The sequence below is a fragment of the Phyllobates terribilis genome, unplaced genomic scaffold (assembly GCF_046119375.1).
Source record: "Phyllobates terribilis strain yellow unplaced genomic scaffold, ASM4611937v1 Scaffold_173__1_contigs__length_4020020, whole genome shotgun sequence".
Taxonomy (NCBI): domain Eukaryota; kingdom Metazoa; phylum Chordata; class Amphibia; order Anura; family Dendrobatidae; genus Phyllobates; species Phyllobates terribilis.
The window spans coordinates 3,388,244-3,408,893 of record NW_027362933.1 but is presented as its reverse complement, the minus strand read 5'-3'; the positions used below and the strand labels follow the sequence as shown (position 1 = coordinate 3,408,893).

The 20,650-nt window shown below is 43.4% G+C and overlaps 1 protein-coding gene across 1 annotated transcript in view; it reads left to right on the top strand.

Moving 5' to 3' along the window:
- Positions 1 to 4,110: 4,110 nt before the first annotated feature.
- The window catches only part of LOC141212402 (trafficking protein particle complex subunit 4-like), a 95,837-nt gene continuing 79,297 nt past the window's right edge, over positions 4,111 to 20,650 (top strand). The window contains exon 1 of the mRNA XM_073664938.1: positions 4,111 to 4,144. Coding sequence (XP_073521039.1) covers positions 4,111 to 4,144 — 34 coding nt within the window. The remainder of the gene's footprint in view (positions 4,145 to 20,650) is intronic.

Genomic DNA, 20,650 nt, shown 5'->3' with positions numbered 1-20,650 from the left:
AGGGATTACAGAGGAAGTGCATAAAGTAAAGTTCTTACATTTCCAGGGGGAATTAAAGAGGAAGTGCAGAAAGTAGAGTCCTTACATTTCCAGGAGGGATTACAGGGGATTTGCACTAAGTAGAGTTCTTACATTTCCAGGAGGGATTACAGAGGATGTGCAAAAAGTAAAGTTCTTACATTTCCAGGAGGGATTACAGAGGAAGTGCACAAAGTAGAGTCCTTACATTTCCAGGAGGGATTACAGAGGAAGTGCATAAAGTAAAGTTCTTACATTTCCAGAAGGGATTACACAGGAAGTGCATAAAGTAAAGTTCTTACATTTCCAGGAGGGATTACAGAGGAAGTGCATAAAGTAAAGTTCTTAAATTTCCAGGAGGATTTACAGAGGAAATGTAGAAAGTAGAGTTCTTACATTTCCAGGAGGATTTACAGAGGAAGTGCATAAAGTAAAGTTCTTACATTTCCAGGAGGGATTACAGAGGAAATGCATAAAGTAAAATTCTTACATTTCCAGGAGGGATTACAGAGGACGTACAGAAAGTAAAGTTCTTACATTTCCAGGGGGAATTACAGAGGAAGTGCAGAAAGTAAAGTTCTTACATTTCCAGGAGGGATTACAGAGGAAGTGCATAAAGTAAAGTTCTTACATTTCCAGGAGGATTTACAGAGGAAGTGCAGAAAGTAGTGTCCTTATATTTCCAGGAGGGATTACAGAGGAAGTGCAGAAAGTAGAGTTCATACATTTCCAGCAGGATTTACAGAGGAAGTGCATAAAGTAAACTTCTTACGTTTCCAGGAGGGATTACAGAGGAAGTGCATAAAGTAAAATTCTTAAATTTCCAGGAGGATTTACAGAGGAAATGTAGAAAGTAGAGTCCTTACATTTCCAGGAGGGATTACAGAGGAAGTGCATAAAGTAAAGTTCTTACATTTCCAGGGGGAATTAAAGAGGAAGTGCAGAAAGTAGAGTCCTTACATTTCCAGGAAGGATTACAGAGGAAGTGCATAAAGTAAAGTTCTTACATTTCCAGGAGGATTTACAGAGGAAGTGCAGAAAGTAGAGTTCATACATTTCCAGGAGGATTTACAGAGGAAGTGCATAAAGTAAAGTTCTTTCATTTCCATCCTGGCCATACACTGTTCGGCTAGCAGCCATCTCTCCCAACATACAGATGAGCTCTCATGTGTTCTGTGGGGAGGAGGGTAATCTGCTGCCTCTAAGCAATTTGTGCCTAGAGAACAAGGAGCGGGTATTTGAACTGAATATTTGTTAGGGCAGCCAGGAGACCCCCATACACATTACACAGCTAGATTAGCCAGATATTAGCCCACTTTAATCCAACAGATAATAATGGGACTTGTAATAGTAGAAAATGCCATGTGATCTTCTTGCAGATGTTCCTGTGGCATTTTAGGATTATGTAGATACAAGTCGGTACATCAGTACAGGGCAGAACACAAGAGCGGTGTATGGTCAGAGCTGTGGTAATACATTATACCTGTATAACAGCTGGCGCAGGCTTTGGCACTTTCCGGTCTCCTTTCAGAGGCTGCCCGTTCTTCTGGGTCATTACTTGCTTGTTGACATTTCCCAGAGCTTTTCTTGATGTTTTCCCACTTGATGCAGAACTGCGCACTTTGTCCTGGTGGCTTTTGACAAGCGACTTTCCTATAGGGAAAAAGTCAAGTTACTTACCGGTAACAGGATCTTTCGGAGACCATGACAGCACCATGGGGGGGGGGGGTCAGCCCACCAAGGACAGCAAACCTACAGGCTTAAAAAGGGGTGCCACTTCTCGCCTCAGTCTGGATTACAGAGTATTGAGAGGACTGCCAGGATAAACATAGCAAACAATCACAAAATGACTCTATCATACACCACCCATTAAGTGTGAAATTCTAACAAACAGAGTGCTCCCACAAACATGAAGGGAGGAAATATAAGGGTGCTGTCATGGTCTCAGAAAATCCCGTTACCGGTAAGTAACTTATGACCATCGGTCGACCATGACAGCACCACGAGAGAATTGTAGAGATTAAGAAGTCTAGGGAGGGTCCATCTAGCTACGGGGACCTTGACTTTAAACCCTTTCCTAACCCCTTGGTAGGATATAAACAATGAGCTCTCTTTCCTAAAGTCTTTGGTAACCGAGAGGTACCTAACCACACAACTCCTTACGTCTAATGTATGCAACTCTGCTTCCTTCTGGTTACTCGGATTAGGACAGAAGGAGGGTAGTACTACTTCCTGAAGTCAGTGGAAATGAGTAGCTACCTTAGGGAGATAGAGTAATTCTTAAACCTGATCCTGCCTATCATCCAGGATTTGAGTAAATGGTAAGGCCGTAGACAGAGCCTGAATGTGACCAATCCTCCTAGCAGAGGTTAAAGCTATTAGTAGTGCTGTTTTAAGGGAGAGGGATTTAAGGGTTGCTAATTCTACCACTGGGTGTGCCACCTGCTGGCCGTAGAGGTTATTGCAGCACTCCCTTTGGAGTCTGCACACATGTGGCCGGAACTTCCTGGTCCGGTCAAGTGACCACCGGGGCGCACAGCAGCATCATGCCACGCCTCCGGCTACATAGAGAGACCGGAAGCGTGTGGCCCCGCCGTATCATGCGGCACTGAAGCTGCAACTTCCCACAGGGACACCGCTGCCTGGCACCAGAACGACACTGGGCGGCCCACCCCATACAGGGGCGCAGCTCCCCCTTACCATCTGGCACCAGCATGATGTTGGGGCTGCCAACCCCAGACAGGGGCACAGCCCCTGCTGCCATCCAGCGCCCATTCGATGCTGGGGCTGCCAACCCCAGACATAGGCACCGCTCCACAGCCACTGACGCAGAGCGATGCTGGAGCTGCCGACCCCAGGCTGTGGGCGCTGCTCGACAGCTTGATTCTTCAGAATCTGTACATCTTCAACAAGTAAGCCTGCCACAGGTTCCCTTCATCAAGGACAGGAAACCAAACTGAGACGAGAGGTGCCGCCCCTTTTAAGACTGTAGGTTTCTTGTACTTGGTGGGCGGATTCCCTCTCTCGTGGTGCAGTCATGGTCGACCGATAAATAGATACTTTGAGGATTGTTCCCGAGCATCAATGGGCAAGAAACTGAAAGATTGCCAACACCAAAGCAGCAGAGGCAGAGTCTTCCAATACACAAGGAACAGAATTATGCCCACCTGGATGTCAGGTGTACTAGTAATCCCAGCACCCATGCCCAATCTGAGCACATACTTGAAAATCATTTCTACACTAAAAGTGAAACAAAAAAAACCCACTGGAGTGGCACTTTAACCCCTTACCAACATGATTTGCAGTTACATCATATGCCAGCTGTGATATTTAGCCATCATCAACCTCTAATAGCCACATGTAGGGCAGAGCTCCACCTGTTAGAGACGGACAGCGGCATTAACAGCGAACTGAGAAGGGAGTCATGCCATGTGCCCATCTGTGCTCCTGTAACACGATCGTGGGATGCCATCACTGCCAGAAAGGAGTCTGCTGAAAAGACCCATGCCTGTCCTGACAGATCTGTGAATGCTGGCTATATACTGCAGTATTGCTGTACGTAACAAGAATTCAGATGATTGCATGTTCAAGTCCCCTAAGGCTATGTGCCCACCATGCAGAAATGCTCCGGATATTTCCTGAGCGTTTCTGCATCTCCCCTGGCAGAAAAAACGCATGTGGATTGTTCATGCGGATTGTACATGCGGATTGTACATGCGGATTGTACATGCATTTTCCTGCCAGGGACATGCGGAAATGAAGAGTTCTTAACATGCATTTCCGCATGCGGGTTGTCAAGCGCTTTCCAAGCGATTTTAGCATCACTTGGAAAGTGCTTGTCAACTTGGTCACACTATATAAATCCATGCAAACGACATGGATTTATATAGTGTGACCCGAGAGAATGTCAAAAAATAAAAAATAAATCTATACTTACTTTCCGATGGACCCCAGAGTCTTGCTTCACTCGGTGCTGACTGCCGGCAGATCGCGGTACACTGCACTGAAGGACCTGCCGACGTCAGCGTCGCGTGACCCATCACATGACTATGACATCAGCGCAGGTCCTTCAGTCCATCGCGATTTGACGGCATGAGAGGAGGGGCGCAGCGGGGGCCGCCAGAAGGTAAGTATCATATTTCGTTTTTATTTTATTCTTTTTTTCACAGTTTCTATAGTACCCGGGTCCGGAGGACGGTCTCCTCTCCTCTAGACCTGGGAACCATCCGCACATTGGAACGCGTGGATTGAGCATCTACATATACAGTGATGCGTAATCCATGCGTTCTAATGCAAGTAAGTGGTGGCGAAAAAGCAGCACTTCCGCAAAATAATTGGTAGTGCTGCGTTTTTTTCCGCAATGATAATCCGCAGCAGAAATTTCCGCAGCATGTGCACAGCACATGCGGGTTATCATTGGGGAACATGGCAGGCCTTCTACCATGTGTTTTTTAAGCGTTTCTGCAGTGTTTTTGCCACTGCGGAAACGCTTAAAAAACGCATCGTGGGCACACAGCCTAAGGGGACAAAAAGGAAAAAGTATAATCTGAACATTCATATCACCCCTGCCCCTCTATGACCCATTTTAAAATAAAACATATGGGCGTTACTTCTGTAAAAGTCCAATCAAAATATAAAAATAATTTACCTGATCAGTGAACGGCATAAAAACAAAAACCCTCATATGGCTGTATTGACAGAAAGATAAAGTTACTGCTCTTAGAAGAATAAGAAAAATGCAGAGACGGGAAATAACACGGTCAGGAAGGGGTTAAATTCTGCCACTTCTATAGAAAATTGAACCCATTTCGCTGACTGCCTTCAATGGCAGCCAAATAAGGCAGAGGGTTAGAGGAATACTGACCTTATATTGTAGACTTCTAGGATGCTTAAGAAGTGGACATTCCCTTTAAGCTACATTGTGCAGACAAAGCCATGGCAGTGTAGAAGGCCGACAAGATCTCAGTGGAAAGGCTGCAGGTTTGCGTCTGCATTAGGCAAGTTATAGAGGTAGAAGTGTTGGGACCTTGTCGCTGTGCAGGTAGAATCTGGAGCCTCGGCACCGTCCTGCGTAGCCCATACTACAGGGAGGAGGAGCAGCGCCATGTGTAGTAATCTGAGCAGGATAGTCAGTGTTCAGCCAGCACTGATGGAGACTGACACCCCAACTCATTACCCAATACATGACAGCCTTAAAGAACCTCTCCCATCAGAGCTTATCCTCTTAATATATTGTAATTATAAAGAACTGTGTACTAACAATTGCTCACTTTACCTTTCTACCCAGTAAATTCTTTTCTGTGTAGAAACAGGAAGCCTCTTCCCTGCAAAAATCATTCTCCTCTTCACCTCCTGACCCAGCTGCCCCCTCCTCCTCTGCAGGGACTTATGACTCATGCAGGAAAAGTTCACCTTGTGGTATCATAGAGATTAGAAGGATTCAGCTAGTCAGTTATTAATCACATCTCTTTTCCATTAGGTAAATGACAATAAGCTGGGTAGAAAAGCAAAATGAGCAATTGTAAGTACACAGTGCTATATAATATGATGACTGCAATATATAGAGAATAAAAACTGATGGCAAAGATTCTTTAAAGATGGGTGGGCAAAAGTAAAAGCAAAGTTTATTATGAGGTGGACTCCACTTAACACTTCTGGTGAGGCGCACCATAGTGATGGGGTGCACTTAATTTATGGAAAGTTGTGAGTCAGGTGGCTTCACCATGCTCCGTCCACTTGGCAGAGCTGGAGTGAAAGTGCTTAAATAAATAAATATATATATATAAAAATTAACATCTAGTTGCATAAAAGTTTTGACTTGTCAGAGTTCTGCTAGAAATCTATTAAACCCCTTGATGAATTGGGGCCAGATCGGCCGTTACCTTTAGAAACCACTTACCGGCACCTGATAGTTGTGCACGATCTCTGGACAACAGCGCAGCATTATCATCACCGTTCTCCTGGTCAGTGTAGATCACGGTCGCCATTATAGTCAGATTCTGCAGGCAAAATATAAGAATGAGCCACGTTTCATTTTAGAACACACCAACAAGTAGTGATCTCCTCACCAACCCCTGGACAATCTCCTGACACCACAACTCAGGAATATTAGAGGAGCCCTTCATAATGCTGGTCCTTGTCAGGAGGGGTATAGCGTGAGCTCAGGAGAGGAAGCCATTCCTTGTAAGCAGGTGCCCAGTGTTATAGCGATGATCCTCCTACAGATGCCAGGACCAGAGAATAGAGGCCTGTGCCTCCAACCACAGCAACAACCCATTACAGGAACCGGACAGATCCATAGAGCCATGAGCAGCACTGATCAGCAGCCATGTCTACACTGCAGCAATTACCCATTACAGGGACCTGACAGATCCATAGTGCTATGAGCAGCACTGATCAGCCGCCATGTCTACACTGCAGCAATTACCCATTACAGGGTCCTGACAGATCCATAGAGCCATGAGCAGCACTGATCAGCAGCCATGTCTACACTGCAGCAATTACCCATTACAGGGACCTGACAGATCCATAGTGCTATGAGCAGCACTGATCAGCCGCCATGTCTACACTGCAGCAATTACCCATTACAGGGTCCTGACAGATCCATAGAGCTATGAGCAGCACTGATCAGCCGCCATGTCTACACTGCAGCAATTACCCATTACAGGGTCCTGACAGATCCATAGTGCTATGAGCAGCACTGATCAGCAGCCATGTCTACACTGCAGCAATTACCCATTACAGGGACCTGACAGATCCATAGTGCTATGAGCAGCACTGATCAGCAGCCATGTCTACACTGCAGCAATTACCCATTACAGGGACCTGACAGATCCATAGTGTTATGAGCAGCACTGATCAGCAGCCATGTCTACACTGCAGCAATTACTCATTACAGGGACCTGACAGATCCATAGTGCTATGAGCAGCACTGATCAGCAGCCATGTCTACACTGCAGCAATTACCCATTACAGGGTCCTGACAGATCCATAGTGTTATGAGCAGCACTGATCAGCAGCCATGTCTACACTGCAGCAATTACCCATTACAGGGTCCTGACAGATCCATAGTGCTATGAGCAGCACCAATCAGCAGCCATGTCTACACTGCAGCAATTACCCATTACATGGTCCTGACAGATCCATAGTGTTATGAGCAGCACTGATCAGCAGCCATGTCTACACTGCAGCAATTACCTATTACAGGGACCTGACAGATCCATAGTGCTATGAGCAGCACTGATCAGCAGCCATGTCTACACTGCAGCAATTACCCATTACAGGGTCCTGACAGATCCATTCAGCTATGAGCAGCACTGATCAGCAGCCATGTCTACACTGCAGCAATTACCCATTACAGGGACCTGACAGATCCATAGAGCTATGACCAGCACTGCTCAGCAGCCATGTCTACACTGCAGCAATTACCCATTACAGGGTCCTGACAGATCCATTCTGCTATGAGCAGCACTGATCAGCAGCCATGTCTACACTGCAGCAATTACCCATTACAGGGTCCTGACAGATCCATTCTGCTATGAGCAGTACTGATCAGCAGTCATGTCTACACTGCAGCAATTACCCATTACAGGGACCTGACAGATCCATAGTGTTATGAGCAGCACTGATCAGCAGCCATGTCTACACTGCAGCAATTACCCATTACAGGGTCCTGACAGATCCATAGTGCTATGAGCAGCACCAATCAGCAGCCATGTCTACACTGCAGCAATTACCCATTACATGGTCCTGACAGATCCATAGTGTTATGAGCAGCACTGATCAGCAGCCATGTCTACACTGCAGCAATTACCCATTACAGGGACCTGACAGATCCATAGTGCTATGAGAAGCACTGATCAGCAGCCATGTCTACACTGCAGCAATTACCCATTACAGGGTCCTGACAGATCCATAGTGCTATGAGCAGCACTGACCAGCAGCCATGTCTACACTGCAGCAATTACCCATTACAGGGTCCTGACAGATCCATTCAGCTATGAGCAGCACTGATCAGCAGCCATGTCTACACTGCAGCAATTACCCATTACAGGGACCTGACAGATCCATAGAGCTATGACCAGCACTGCTCAGCAGCCATGTCTACACTGCAGCAAAAACCCATTACAGGGTCCTGACAGATCCATTCTGCTATGAGCAGCACTGATCAGCAGCCATGTCTACACTGCAGCAATTACCCATTACAGGGTCCTGACAGATCCATTCTGCTATGAGCAGTACTGATCAGCAGTCATGTCTACACTGCAGCAATTACCCATTACAGGGACCTGACAGATCCATAGTGCTATGAGCAGCACTGATCAGCCGCCATGTCTACACTGCAGCAATTACCCATTACAGGGACCTGACAGATCCATTCTGCTATGAGCAGCACTGATCAGCAGCCATGTCTACACTGCAGCAATTACCCATTACAGGGACCTGACAGATCCATTCTGCTATGAGCAGCACTGACCAGTAGCCATGTCTACACTGCAGCAATTGCCCATTACAGAGTCCTGACAGATCCATAGTGCTATGGGCAGCACTGATCAGCAGACATGTCTACACTGCAGCAATTACCCATTACAGGGTCCTGACAGATCCATAGTGCTATGAGCAGCACTGATCAGGAGCCATGTCTACACTGCAGCAATTACCCATTACAGGGACCTGACAGATCCATAGTGCTATGAGCAGCACCGATCAGCAGCCATGTCTACACTGCAGCAATTACCCATTACAGGGTCCTGACAGATCAATAGTGCTATGAGCAGCACTGATCAGCCGCCATGTCTGCACTGCAGCAATTACCCATTACAGGGTCCTGACAGATCAATAGTGCTTTGAGCAGCACCGATCAGCAGCCATGTCTACACTGCAGCAATTACCCATTACAGGGTCCTGACAGATCCATAGTGCTTTGAGCAGCACCGATCAGCAGCCATGTCTACACTGCAGCAATTACCCATTACAGGGTCCTGACAGATCCATAGTGCTAGGAGCATCACTGATCAGCAGCCATGTCTACACTGCAGCAATTACCCATTACAGGGTCCTGACAGATCCATAGTGCTAGGAGCAGCACTGATCAGCAGCCATGTCTACACTGCAGCAATTACCCATTACAGGGACCTGACAGATCCATAGTGCTATGAGCAGCACCGATCATCAGCCATGTCTACACTGCAGCAGTTACCCATTACATGGTCCTCACAGATGCATAGTGCTATGAGCAGCACCGATCAGCAGCCATGTCTACACTGCAGCAATTACCCATTACAGGGTCCTGACAGATAACATACGATATAAAACATTTTTTTGCGGGCATCATAAACACCCTTTAAAAAAATTTGTGGGTGTTGCATCACGGACCACAGTCACCCTGGTGATATGTTGGTGGATGATGAGGAGAAGGAGGAGGACAAGAGCAAATAGCCACCAAAATCAGGAAGCTTATACCAATGTGTGGGTGTGAAAAGGTGCATGTGAATACACCTCCCAAAAAAAAGACACTGGATTTGAGTTTATGTTACGCTGCTTTCATTCTGTGGTGTTGAGAAGTCTGGCCCAATCCAGCCCTTGTTCATTTTTATCAGAGTCAGCCTGTCATTTTCAGTTGACAGGTGGATGTGCTTATCAGTTATAATTCCACCAACGTCACTAAAAACCCGCTCTGATAAAACGCTAGTGGCAGGGCAGGCCAGGACCTCCAAGGCGTAGAGAGCCAGTTCATTCCACGTATCCAGCTTGGACACCAAACAATTATAAGGCACAGAGGAATTACAGAGGACGTTGGTACGGTCGGCAAGGTACTCCCTCAGCATCTTCCCAAACTTTGCTCTCCTTGTGAGAGTACCCCGAGCCTCAGGGCCTGGGAGGGGCAGAGAAAATTCTCCCAGAACTTGGACAGTGTTCCACTGCCTCTGCTGGATTGGAGTTGTGTCTCTCGCCTCTGCTCCTTGGTTGTCCAACGAACTGTGACCTCTGCCACCAGCGTTTTCAGATTTTTAATAGTTCCGCAACAAGGGCCTTCTGGTACTGCCCCATTTTTGTAGACCTGTCCGCCTCAGGAATAAGAGATAGAAAGTTCTACTTGTAGCGTGGGTCTAGAAGTGTCACCAACCAGTAATGACGGTCACCCAAAATTTTGAGAACGCGAGGGTCATGGGAAAGGCAGCGTAACAAACTCAGCCATGCGTGCCAGACTGCTAACAGGCAATCCTTCTGTGTCCTCACCAATAGGACCACTGACCATGCGCTCCTCCTCTCTGTCCCCAGGCCATCCACGCTGAACAGACGGTATGACAGTAGTGCAGATAGTACCATCTATAGCGCAGGAAGCTAGTTCCTGTTCTTACTCCTCCTCATTGTCACCCAATCCACATTGGGATGAGATGAGGCTGGGCTGTGTGTAATCACCCTGTATGGTTCCTTGCTCCATCTCATTGTGCTCCGCCAGCAGTGCATACTCTTTTATTGTGAGCAGAGAGCATTTCAGAAGACAGAAGCAGGATGGTGACGCTAAGGCTAAGTGCCCACGTAGCGTTTTTCAAGCGTATATGCTGTGGAATTTCCGCAGCATAAACGCTTGTTAAACGCTAGGTAACCGCCCCCCATGGTCCCCAAGGGGATTCCGCAAGTTCTATGCACATGCTGCGGATGTTTCCACAGCATTTATGCTGCGCTCAAAAATCCGCAGCATGTCCATTAATTTTGCGGAAGCGCGGCGTAATCGCCGCCATTGACTTGCATTGAGACGCACATAATCCGTGTCAGTACATTTGTACTCACGGATTATATGCGTTTCAATGTGCGGATGGTACCCAGTTCTGGAAGAGAGGAGACTCTCATCCAGACCTGGGTACCATTGTACCTGTAAAAAAAAGAATAAAATAAAAAATAAAGTTTATATTCACCTTCCGACGGCCCCCGGTCTCCTTCCCTTTGCTTGCGGGCAGGACTGAAAGACCTGCGGTGACGTCACAGTCATGTGACCGCAGGCCCTTCAGTGCAGTGTCCCGCGATCACCTGGCAGACAGAAGCGAGCGCAGCTACACACGCCGGGCCATCGGAGGGTAAGTATAGGTTTATTTTTTTATTTTTAAACATTCTTACAGTCACACTATATAAATCCATGCCGGTTGCATGGATTTATATAGTGTGACCTAGTTGTCAAGCACTATCCAAGTGATGCTAAAATCGCCTGGAAAGTGCTTGTGAATCCGCATGCGGAAACGCATGTGAAAACGCTTCAAATCCGCATGTATTTGGCAGGAAAAACGCATGCATAATCTGCCAGGGAGATGCAGAAATGATGCAGAAATTTTCTGCTTCATTTCTGCATCGTGGGCACATAGCCCAATTATGGCGTCATCGCCACTCACCATCTTGGTGGAGTCCTCAAAGTTTTGGAGGATATGTCTGACATCCATGTCCACTCCTGAGGTGTTACGTGTGGAGTCTGAACTGAATACCGACGGCCTTGTTGATGCTGGTAGTCAACAACTGCCCTCTTCTGCTCACAAATCCTTCCCAACATCTGCAGTGTAGAGTTCCAACGCGTAGGGACATCACACACCAGTCTATGGGCCGGAAGCTGCAAACGCTGCGGAAACACGGCAAGGGTGGCGGAAGCTGGAGGTGATTTTCTAAAATGGGCACACAGGCGGCGTACTTTAACAAGCAGATCCGGCAGCTCCAGGTAGGATTTGAGACAGCGCTGAACCACGAGGTTAAGCACATGGGCCAGGCATGGTACGTGTGTGAGCTCGCCTCAGAGCTGCCACCAGGGTCCGGCCATTGTCACACACGACCATGCCTGGCTTTAGGCTCGGCGGTGTGAGCCACAGATCTACCTGCTCTCCCTGCACTGTCTGATTCCGGAGTGACTGACGAGCACAGCGGCCCCAGGTCTGATATAGACCTGATGACTCTGTGCGGCCAGCCAATCACTGTAATGCCACAACCAACATGGCCGCAGCATTACAATGAGTGACAGGCAATCCCTGCATGTTCATTAGCTCGGTAAAGAGCAACAAACATGCAGGGAGGGGACTCGAGCTCCCGCCGAGCAACCCCGGAAATACTCGGGGAGCGTGGAGCATGTCCAGCAGTGAGATGCCGGGGCGAGCACCGAGCAGTAGAGAGCATGCTCGCTCATCACTAGTCTTCATGCATCAGGTCCATGTATTCAGCAGTACATGATTCATCTGCACTACCACAGACTGTAGAGACAAGGAGAAGAGGAAACCCCAGAGAATTAGTAGGGAGGTTTCTCTCTAACTACAGAAGCCGGGCGAAGAGCAGCTCATCATTCAGCCCCATGCTATACCTGCATCCACCACCAGGGGGAGCCTGGGGAACAGACTTGTGTTATAGAGCCCATATATGAAATCCTATGCGCAGGGCTCCCCCTACTGGTGTCTAGCAGCAGCGCAAGACTAGAGTAAGCCACAGGAGAGCCAACATGGCGACATTACAGCTCCCGGCACACCAGCACCATCAGGACATAGGCGGGCATGCTGGGAGTTGTAGTCTCACGGCAGCTGACAAGCCAGCGCTTGTCATGTAACGGAGGTAGTAAGACGCCATAACACAAACCGCCCTCCACCAGCAGCGTAACAGGCAGGGAAGCCGGGAACGTATTCACAGACGGTTACTAGACACCGCCTGACAGCCGCTCCTGAGAGCGGAGCGGGCACCGATAAAGAGCACGGACGGGAAGCCGGGACCGCCGATCCAGAACTGTCATCAGCGCGTCCTGATTGGTCGCTGCCCCGGCACCTCTGTAATCTGATTGGATAATGGACGGGCCGCTCTTATTGGCTGGAGACACGTCACCTACTCGCCTGTAATAGCGCTATAATAGTCCTGTTATCACTGTACAGGGGAGGAGCTTGGCTGCGCTTTATAGGGGGGTTATAGGATTTCATCCCTGGTGGGTCTCATCTGTTTTATCTTATGTAACGTAAATCTGTAGGCTCCAAGATACATAAAAGCACGGGGTTTCCTGTGTCCCTGCTGGGCTCTTGTGGTTATTCTCAGCGGGGGATACCCGTGTTACATTGTGGGGTCCAGCACAGAGTCTCGCAGTGTCTGCCAGTAAGGCTGTGTTCACACTGCGCCTCTCACAGGCGGATTCCGCCACAGAAAGCCCCTGAGGAAGCCGGAGGCCGCTGCCAGGAATAGACGGCGTCTCTGTACTCCCCCGCGGGGCCCATGGCGGCTCAGACACGTCTCTTATCGAGCCGCAGAGAAGTGTCCCCTCCGCCCTCCGCTCCGTCCTCCCCTCCGTCCTCCGCTCCGTCCTCTCGCTCCGTCCTCCGCTCTGCCCTCCCCTCCGTCCTCCCCTCCGTCCTCCGCTCTGCCCTCCGCCCTCTGCTCCGTCCTCCCCTCCGTCCTCCGCACCGGCCTCCCCTCCGTCCTCTGCTCCGTCCTCCGCTCCGTCTTCCCCTCCGTCCTCCGCTCCGTCCTCCGCTCCGTCTTCCCCTCCGTCCTCCGCTCCGCCCTCCCCTCCGTCCTCCGCTCCATCCTCCCTTCTGTCCTCCGCTCCGTCCTCTGCTCTGGCCTCTCCTCCGTCCTCCGCTCCATCCTCCCCTCCGTCCTCCCCTCCTCCCTCCTCTCCGTCCTCCGCTCCGTCCTCCGCTCCGCCCTCCGCTCCGTCCTCCCCTTCGTCCTCCCCTCCGTCCTCCGCCCTCCCCTCCGTCCTCCCCTCCGTCCTCCGCTCCGTCCTCCGCCCTCCACTCTGGCCTCCCCTCCGCCCTCCCCTCCGTCCTCCGCTCCGCCCTCCCCTCCGTCCTCCGCTCCGTCCTCCGCTCCGTCCTCCGCTCCGTCCTCCCCTCCGTCCTCCGCTCCGTCCTCCGCTCTGTCCTCTGCTCTGGCCTCCCCTCCGTCCTCCGCTCTGTCCTCCGCTCTGGCCTCCCCTCCGTCCTCCGCTCCGGCCTCCGCTCCCGCCTCCCCTCCGTCCTCCACTCCGGCCTCCGCTCCGTCCTCTGCTCCGCGCTCTGCTCCGTCCTCCCCTCCGTCCTCCCTTCCGTCCTCCGCTCCCGCCTCCCCTCCGTCCTCCACTCCGGCCTCCGCTCCGTCCTCTGCTCCGCGCTCTGCTCCGTCCTCCCCTCCGTCCTCCCTTCCGTCCTCCGCTCCGTCCTCCGCTCCTCTGTCCTCCCCTCCGTCCTCCGCTGCAGAATATTATAAAATACAGCTCATCTTCTGCAGAATATTATAAAATACAGCTCATCTTCCGCAGAATATTATAATATACAGCTCATCTTCTGCAGAATATTATAATATACAGCTCATCTTCTGCAGAATATTATAATATACAGCTCATCTTCTGCAGAATATTATAATATACAACTCATCTACTGCAGAATATTATAATATACAGCTCATCTTCTGCAGAATTTATAATATACAACTCATCTACTGCAGAATATTATAATATACAGCTCATCTTCTGCAGAATATTATATATACAGCTCATCTACTTCAGAATATTATAATATACAGCTCATCTACTGCAGAATATTATATATACAGCTCATCTACTGCAGAATATTATAATATACAGCTCACCTGCTGCAGAATATTATATATACAGCTCATCTACTGCAGAATATTATATATACAGCTCATCTACTGCAGAATATTATAATATACAGCTCATCTACTGCAGAATATTATATATACAGCTCATCTACTGCAGAATATTATAATATACAGCTCACCTGCTGCAGAATATTATATATACAGCTCATCTACTGCAGAATATTATATATACAGCTCATCTACTGCAGAATATTATATATACAGCTCATCTACTGCAGAATATTATAATATACAGCTCAATGCTACAGAATATTATAATATACATCTCATCTGCTGCAGAATATTATAATATACATCTCATCTGCTGCAGAATATTATAATATACAGCTCATCTACTGCAGCATATTATAATATACAGCTCATCTACTGCAGAATATTATAAAATACAGCTCATCTTCTGCAGAATATTATAAAATACAGCTCATCTTCCGCAGAATATTATAATATACAGCTCATCTTCTGCAGAATATTATAATATACATCTCATCTTCTGCAGAATATTATATATACAGCTCATCTACTGCAGAATATTATAATATACAGCTCATCTACTGCAGAATATTATATATACAGCTCATCTACTGCAGAATATTATGATATACAGCTCATCTTCTGCAGAATATTATATATACAGCTCATCTACTGCAGAATATTATAATATACAGCTCATCTGCTGCAGAATATTATAATATACAGCTCATCTTCTGCAGAATATTATATATACAGCTCATCTACTGCAGAATATTATAATATACAGCTCATCTGCAGAATATTATAATATACAACTCATCTACTGCAGAATATTATAATATACAGCTCATCTTCTGCAGAATATTATAATATACAGCTCAATGCTACAGAATATTATAATATACAGCTCATCTACTGCAGAATATTATAATATACAGCTCATCTTCTGCAGAATATTATAATATACAGCTCATCTACTACAGAATATTATAATATTCTGCAGTAAATGAGCTGTATATTATAATATTCTGCAGTAGATGAGCTGTATATTATAATATTCTGTAGTAGATGAGCTGTATATTATAATATTCTGCAGCAGATGAGCTGTATATTATAATATTCTGCAGTAGATGAGCTGTATATCATAATATTCTGTAGTAGATGAGCTGTATATATAATATTCTGCAGCAGATGAGCTGTATATTATAATATTCTGCAGTAGATGAGCTGTATATTATAATATTCTGCAGTAGATGAGCTGTATATTATAATATTCTGCAGCAGATGAGCTGTATATTATAATATTCTGCAGTAGATGAGCTGTATATTATAATATTCTGCAGTAGATGAGCTGTATATCATAATATTCTGTAGTAGATGAGCTGTATATATAATATTCTGCAGCAGATGAGCTGTATATTATAATATTCTGCAGTAGATGAGCTGTATATTATAATATTCTGCAGTAGATGAGCTGTATATTATAATATTCTGTAGTAGATGAGCTGTATATTATAATATTCTGCAGCAGATGAGCTGTATATTATAATATTCTGCAGTAGATTAGCTGTATATTATAATATTCTGCAGTAGATGAGCTGTATATCATAATATTCTGTAGTAGATGAGCTGTATATATAATATTCTGCAGCAGATGAGCTGTATATTATAATATTCTGCAGTAGATGAGCTGTATATTATAATATTCTGCAGTAGATGAGCTGTATATTATAATATTCTGCAGTAGATGAGCTGTATATTATAATATTCTGTAGTAGATGAGCTGTATATTATAATATTCTGCAGCAGATGAGCTGTATGTTATAATATTCTGCAGTAGATGAGTTGTATATTATAATATTCTGCAGCAGATGAGCTGTATATTATAATATTCTGCAGTAGATGAGCTGTATATTATAATATTCTGTAGTAGATGAGCTGTATATATAATATTCTGCAGCAGATGAGCTGTATATTATAATATTCTGCAGTAGATGAGCTGTATATTATAATATTCTGCAGTAGATGAGATGTATATTATAATATTCTGTAGTACATGAGCTGTATATTATAATATTCTGCAGCAGATGAGCTGTATATTATAATATTCTGCAGTAGATTAGCTGTATATTATAATATTCTGCAGTAGATGAGCTGTATATCATAATATTCTGTAGTAGATGAGCTGTATATATAATATTCTGCAGCAGATGAGCTGTATATTATAATATTCTGCAGTAGATGAGCTGTATATTATAATATTCTGCAGCAGATGAGCTGTATATTATAATATTCTGCAGTAGATGAGCTGTATATTATAATATTCTGCAGTAGATGAGCTGTATATTATAATATTCTGTAGTAGATGAGCTGTATATTATAATATTCTGCAGCAGATGAGCTGTATATATAATATTCTGCAGCAGATGAGCTGTATATATAATATTCTGCAGTAGATGAGCTGTATATTATAATATTCTGCAGCAGATGAGCTGTATATATAATATTCTGCAGTAGATGAGCTGTATATTATAATATTCTGCAGTAGATGAGCTGTATATATAATATTCTGCAGCAGATGAGCTGTATATTATAATATTCTGCAGCAGATGAGCTGTATATTATAATATTCTGCCGTAGATAAGATGTATATTATAATATTCTGCAGCAGATGAGCTGTATATTATAATATTCTGCAGCAGATGAGCTGTATATTATAATATTCTGCAGTAGATGAGCTGTATATTATAATATTCTGCAGTAGATGAGCTGTATATTATAATATTCTGCAGAAGATGAGCTGTATATTATAATATTCTGCAGTAGATGAGCTGTATATTATAATATTCTGCAGCAGATGAGCTGTATATTATAATATTCTGCAGTAGATGAGCTGTTTATTATAATATTCTGTAGTAGATGAGCTGTATATTATAATATTCTGCAGAAGATGAGCTGTATATTATAATATTCTGTAGTAGATGAGCTGTATATATAATATTCTGCAGTAGATGAGCTGTATATTATAATATTCTGCAGCAGGTGAGCTGTATATTATAATATTCTGCAGTAGATGAGCTGTATATTATAATATTCTGCAGTAGATGAGCTGTATATATAATATTCTGCAGCAGATGAGCTGTATATATAATATTCTGCAGTAGATGAGCTGTATATTATAATATTCTGCAGTAGATGAGCTGTATATTATAATATTCTGCAGTAGATGAGCTGTATATTATAATATTCTGCAGTAGATGAGCTGTATATTATAATATTCTGCAGCAGATGAGCTGTATATTATAATATTCTGCAGCAGATGAGCTGTATATTATAATATTCTGCAGTAAATGAGCTGTATATTATAATATTCTGTAGTAGATGAGCTGTTTATTATAATATTCTGTAGTAGATGAGCTGTATATTATAATATTCTGCAGCAGATGAGCTGTATATTATAATATTCTGCAGTAGATGAGTTGTATGTTATAATATTCTGCAGTAGATGAGCTGTATATTATAATATTCTGCAGTAGATGAGCTGTATATTATAATATTCTGCAGAAGATGAGCTGTATATTATAATATTCTGCAGTAGATGAGCTGTATATTATAATATTCTGCAGAAGATGAGCTGTATATTATAATATTCTGCAGTAGATGAGCTGTATATTATAATATTCTGCAGAAGATGAGCTGTATATTATAATATTCTGCAGTATATGAGCTGTTTATTATAATATTCTGTAGTAGATGAGCTGTATGTTATAATATTCTGCAGAAGATGAGCTGTATATTATAATATTCTGCAGTAGATGAGTTGTATGTTATAATATTCTGCAGTAGATGAGCTGTATATTATAATATTCTGTAGTAGATGAGCTGTATATTATAATATTCTGCAGCAGATGAGTTGTATATTATAATATTCTGCAGTAGATGAGCTGTATATTATAATATTCTGCAGTAGATGAGCTGTATATTATAATATTCTGCAGAAGATGAGCTGTATATTATAATATTCTGCAGTAGATGAGCTGTATATTATAATATTCTGCAGTAGATGAGCTGTATATTATAATATTCTGCAGCAGATGAGCTGTATATATAATATTCTGCAGTAGATGAGCTGTATATATAATATTCTGCAGCAGATGAGCTGTATATTATAATATTCTGCAGTAGATGAGCTGTATATTAAAATATTCTGCAGAAGATGAGCTGTATATTATAATATTCTGCAGTAGATGAGTTGTATGTTATAATATTCTGCAGTAGATGAGCTGTATATTAAAATATTCTGCAGTAGATGAGCTGTATATTAAAATATTCTGCAGAAGATGAGCTGTATATTATAGTATTCTGCAGTAGATGAGCTGTATATTATAATATTCTGCAGAAGATGAGCTGTATATATAATATTCTGCAGTAGATGAGCTGTATATTATAATATTCTGCAGTAAATGAGCTGTATATTATAATATTCTGTAGTAGATGAGCTGTTTATTATAATATTCTGTAGTAGATGAGCTGTATATTATAATATTCTGCAGCAGATGAGCTGTATATTATAATATTCTGCAGAAGATGAGCTGTATATTATAATATTCTGCAGTAGATGAGTTGTATGTTATAATATTCTGCAGTAGATGAGCTGTATATTATAATATTCTGCAGTAGATGAGCTGTATATTATAATATTCTGCAGAAGATGAGCTGTATATTATAATATTCTGCAGTAGATGAGCTGTATATTATAATATTCTGCAGAAGATGAGCTGTATATTATAATATTCTGCAGTAGATGAGCTGTATATTATAATATTCTGCAGAAGATGAGCTGTATATTATAATATTCTGCAGTATATGAGCTGTTTATTATAATATTCTGTAGTAGATGAGCTGTATGTTATAATATTCTGCAGAAGATGAGCTGTATATTATAATATTCTGCAGTAGATGAGTTGTATGTTATAATATTCTGCAGTAGATGAGCTGTATATTATAATATTCTGTAGTAGATGAGCTGTATATTATAATATTCTGCAGCAGATGAGTTGTATATTATAATATTCTGCAGTAGATGAGCTGTATATTATAATATTCTGCAGAAGATGAGCTGTATATTATAATATTCTGCAGTAGATGAGCTGTTTATTATAATATTCTGTAGTAGATGAGCTGTATATTATAATATTCTGCAGAAGATGAGCTGTATATTATAATATTCTGTAGTAGATGAGCTGTATATATAATATTCTGCAGTAGATGAGCTGTATATTATAATATTCTGTAGTAGATGAGCTGTATATATAATATTCTGCAGTAGATGAGCTGTATATTATAATATTCTGTAGTAGATGAGCTGTATATTATAATATTCTGCAGAAGATGAGCTGTATATTATAATATTCTGTAGTAGATGAGCTGTATATATAATATTCTGCAGCAGATGAGCTGTATATTATAATATTCTGCAGCAGATGAGCTGTATATTATAATATTCTGCAGTAGATGAGCTGTATATTATAATATTCTGCAGCAGATGAGCTGTATATTATAATATTCTGCAGTAGATGAGCTGTTTATTATAATATTCTGTAGTAGATGAGCTGTATATTATAATATTCTGCAGAAGATGAGCTGTATATTATAATATTCTGCAGCAGATGAGCTGTATATTATAATATTCTGCAGTAGATGAGCTGTATATTATAATATTCTGCAGCAGATGAGCTGTATATTATAATATTCTGCAGAAGATGAGCTGTATATTATAATATTCTGTAGTAGATGAGCTGTATATATAATATTCTGCAGTAGATGAGCTGTATATTATAATATTCTGTAGTAGATGAGCTGTATATCTAATATTCTGCAGTAGATGAGCTGTATATTATAATATTCTGTAGTAGATGAGCTGTATATATAATATTCTGCAGTAGATGAGCTGTATATTATAATATTCTGTAGTAGATGAGCTGTATATTATAATATTCTGCAGTAGATGAGCTGTATATTATAATATTCTGCAGTAGATGAGCTGTATATT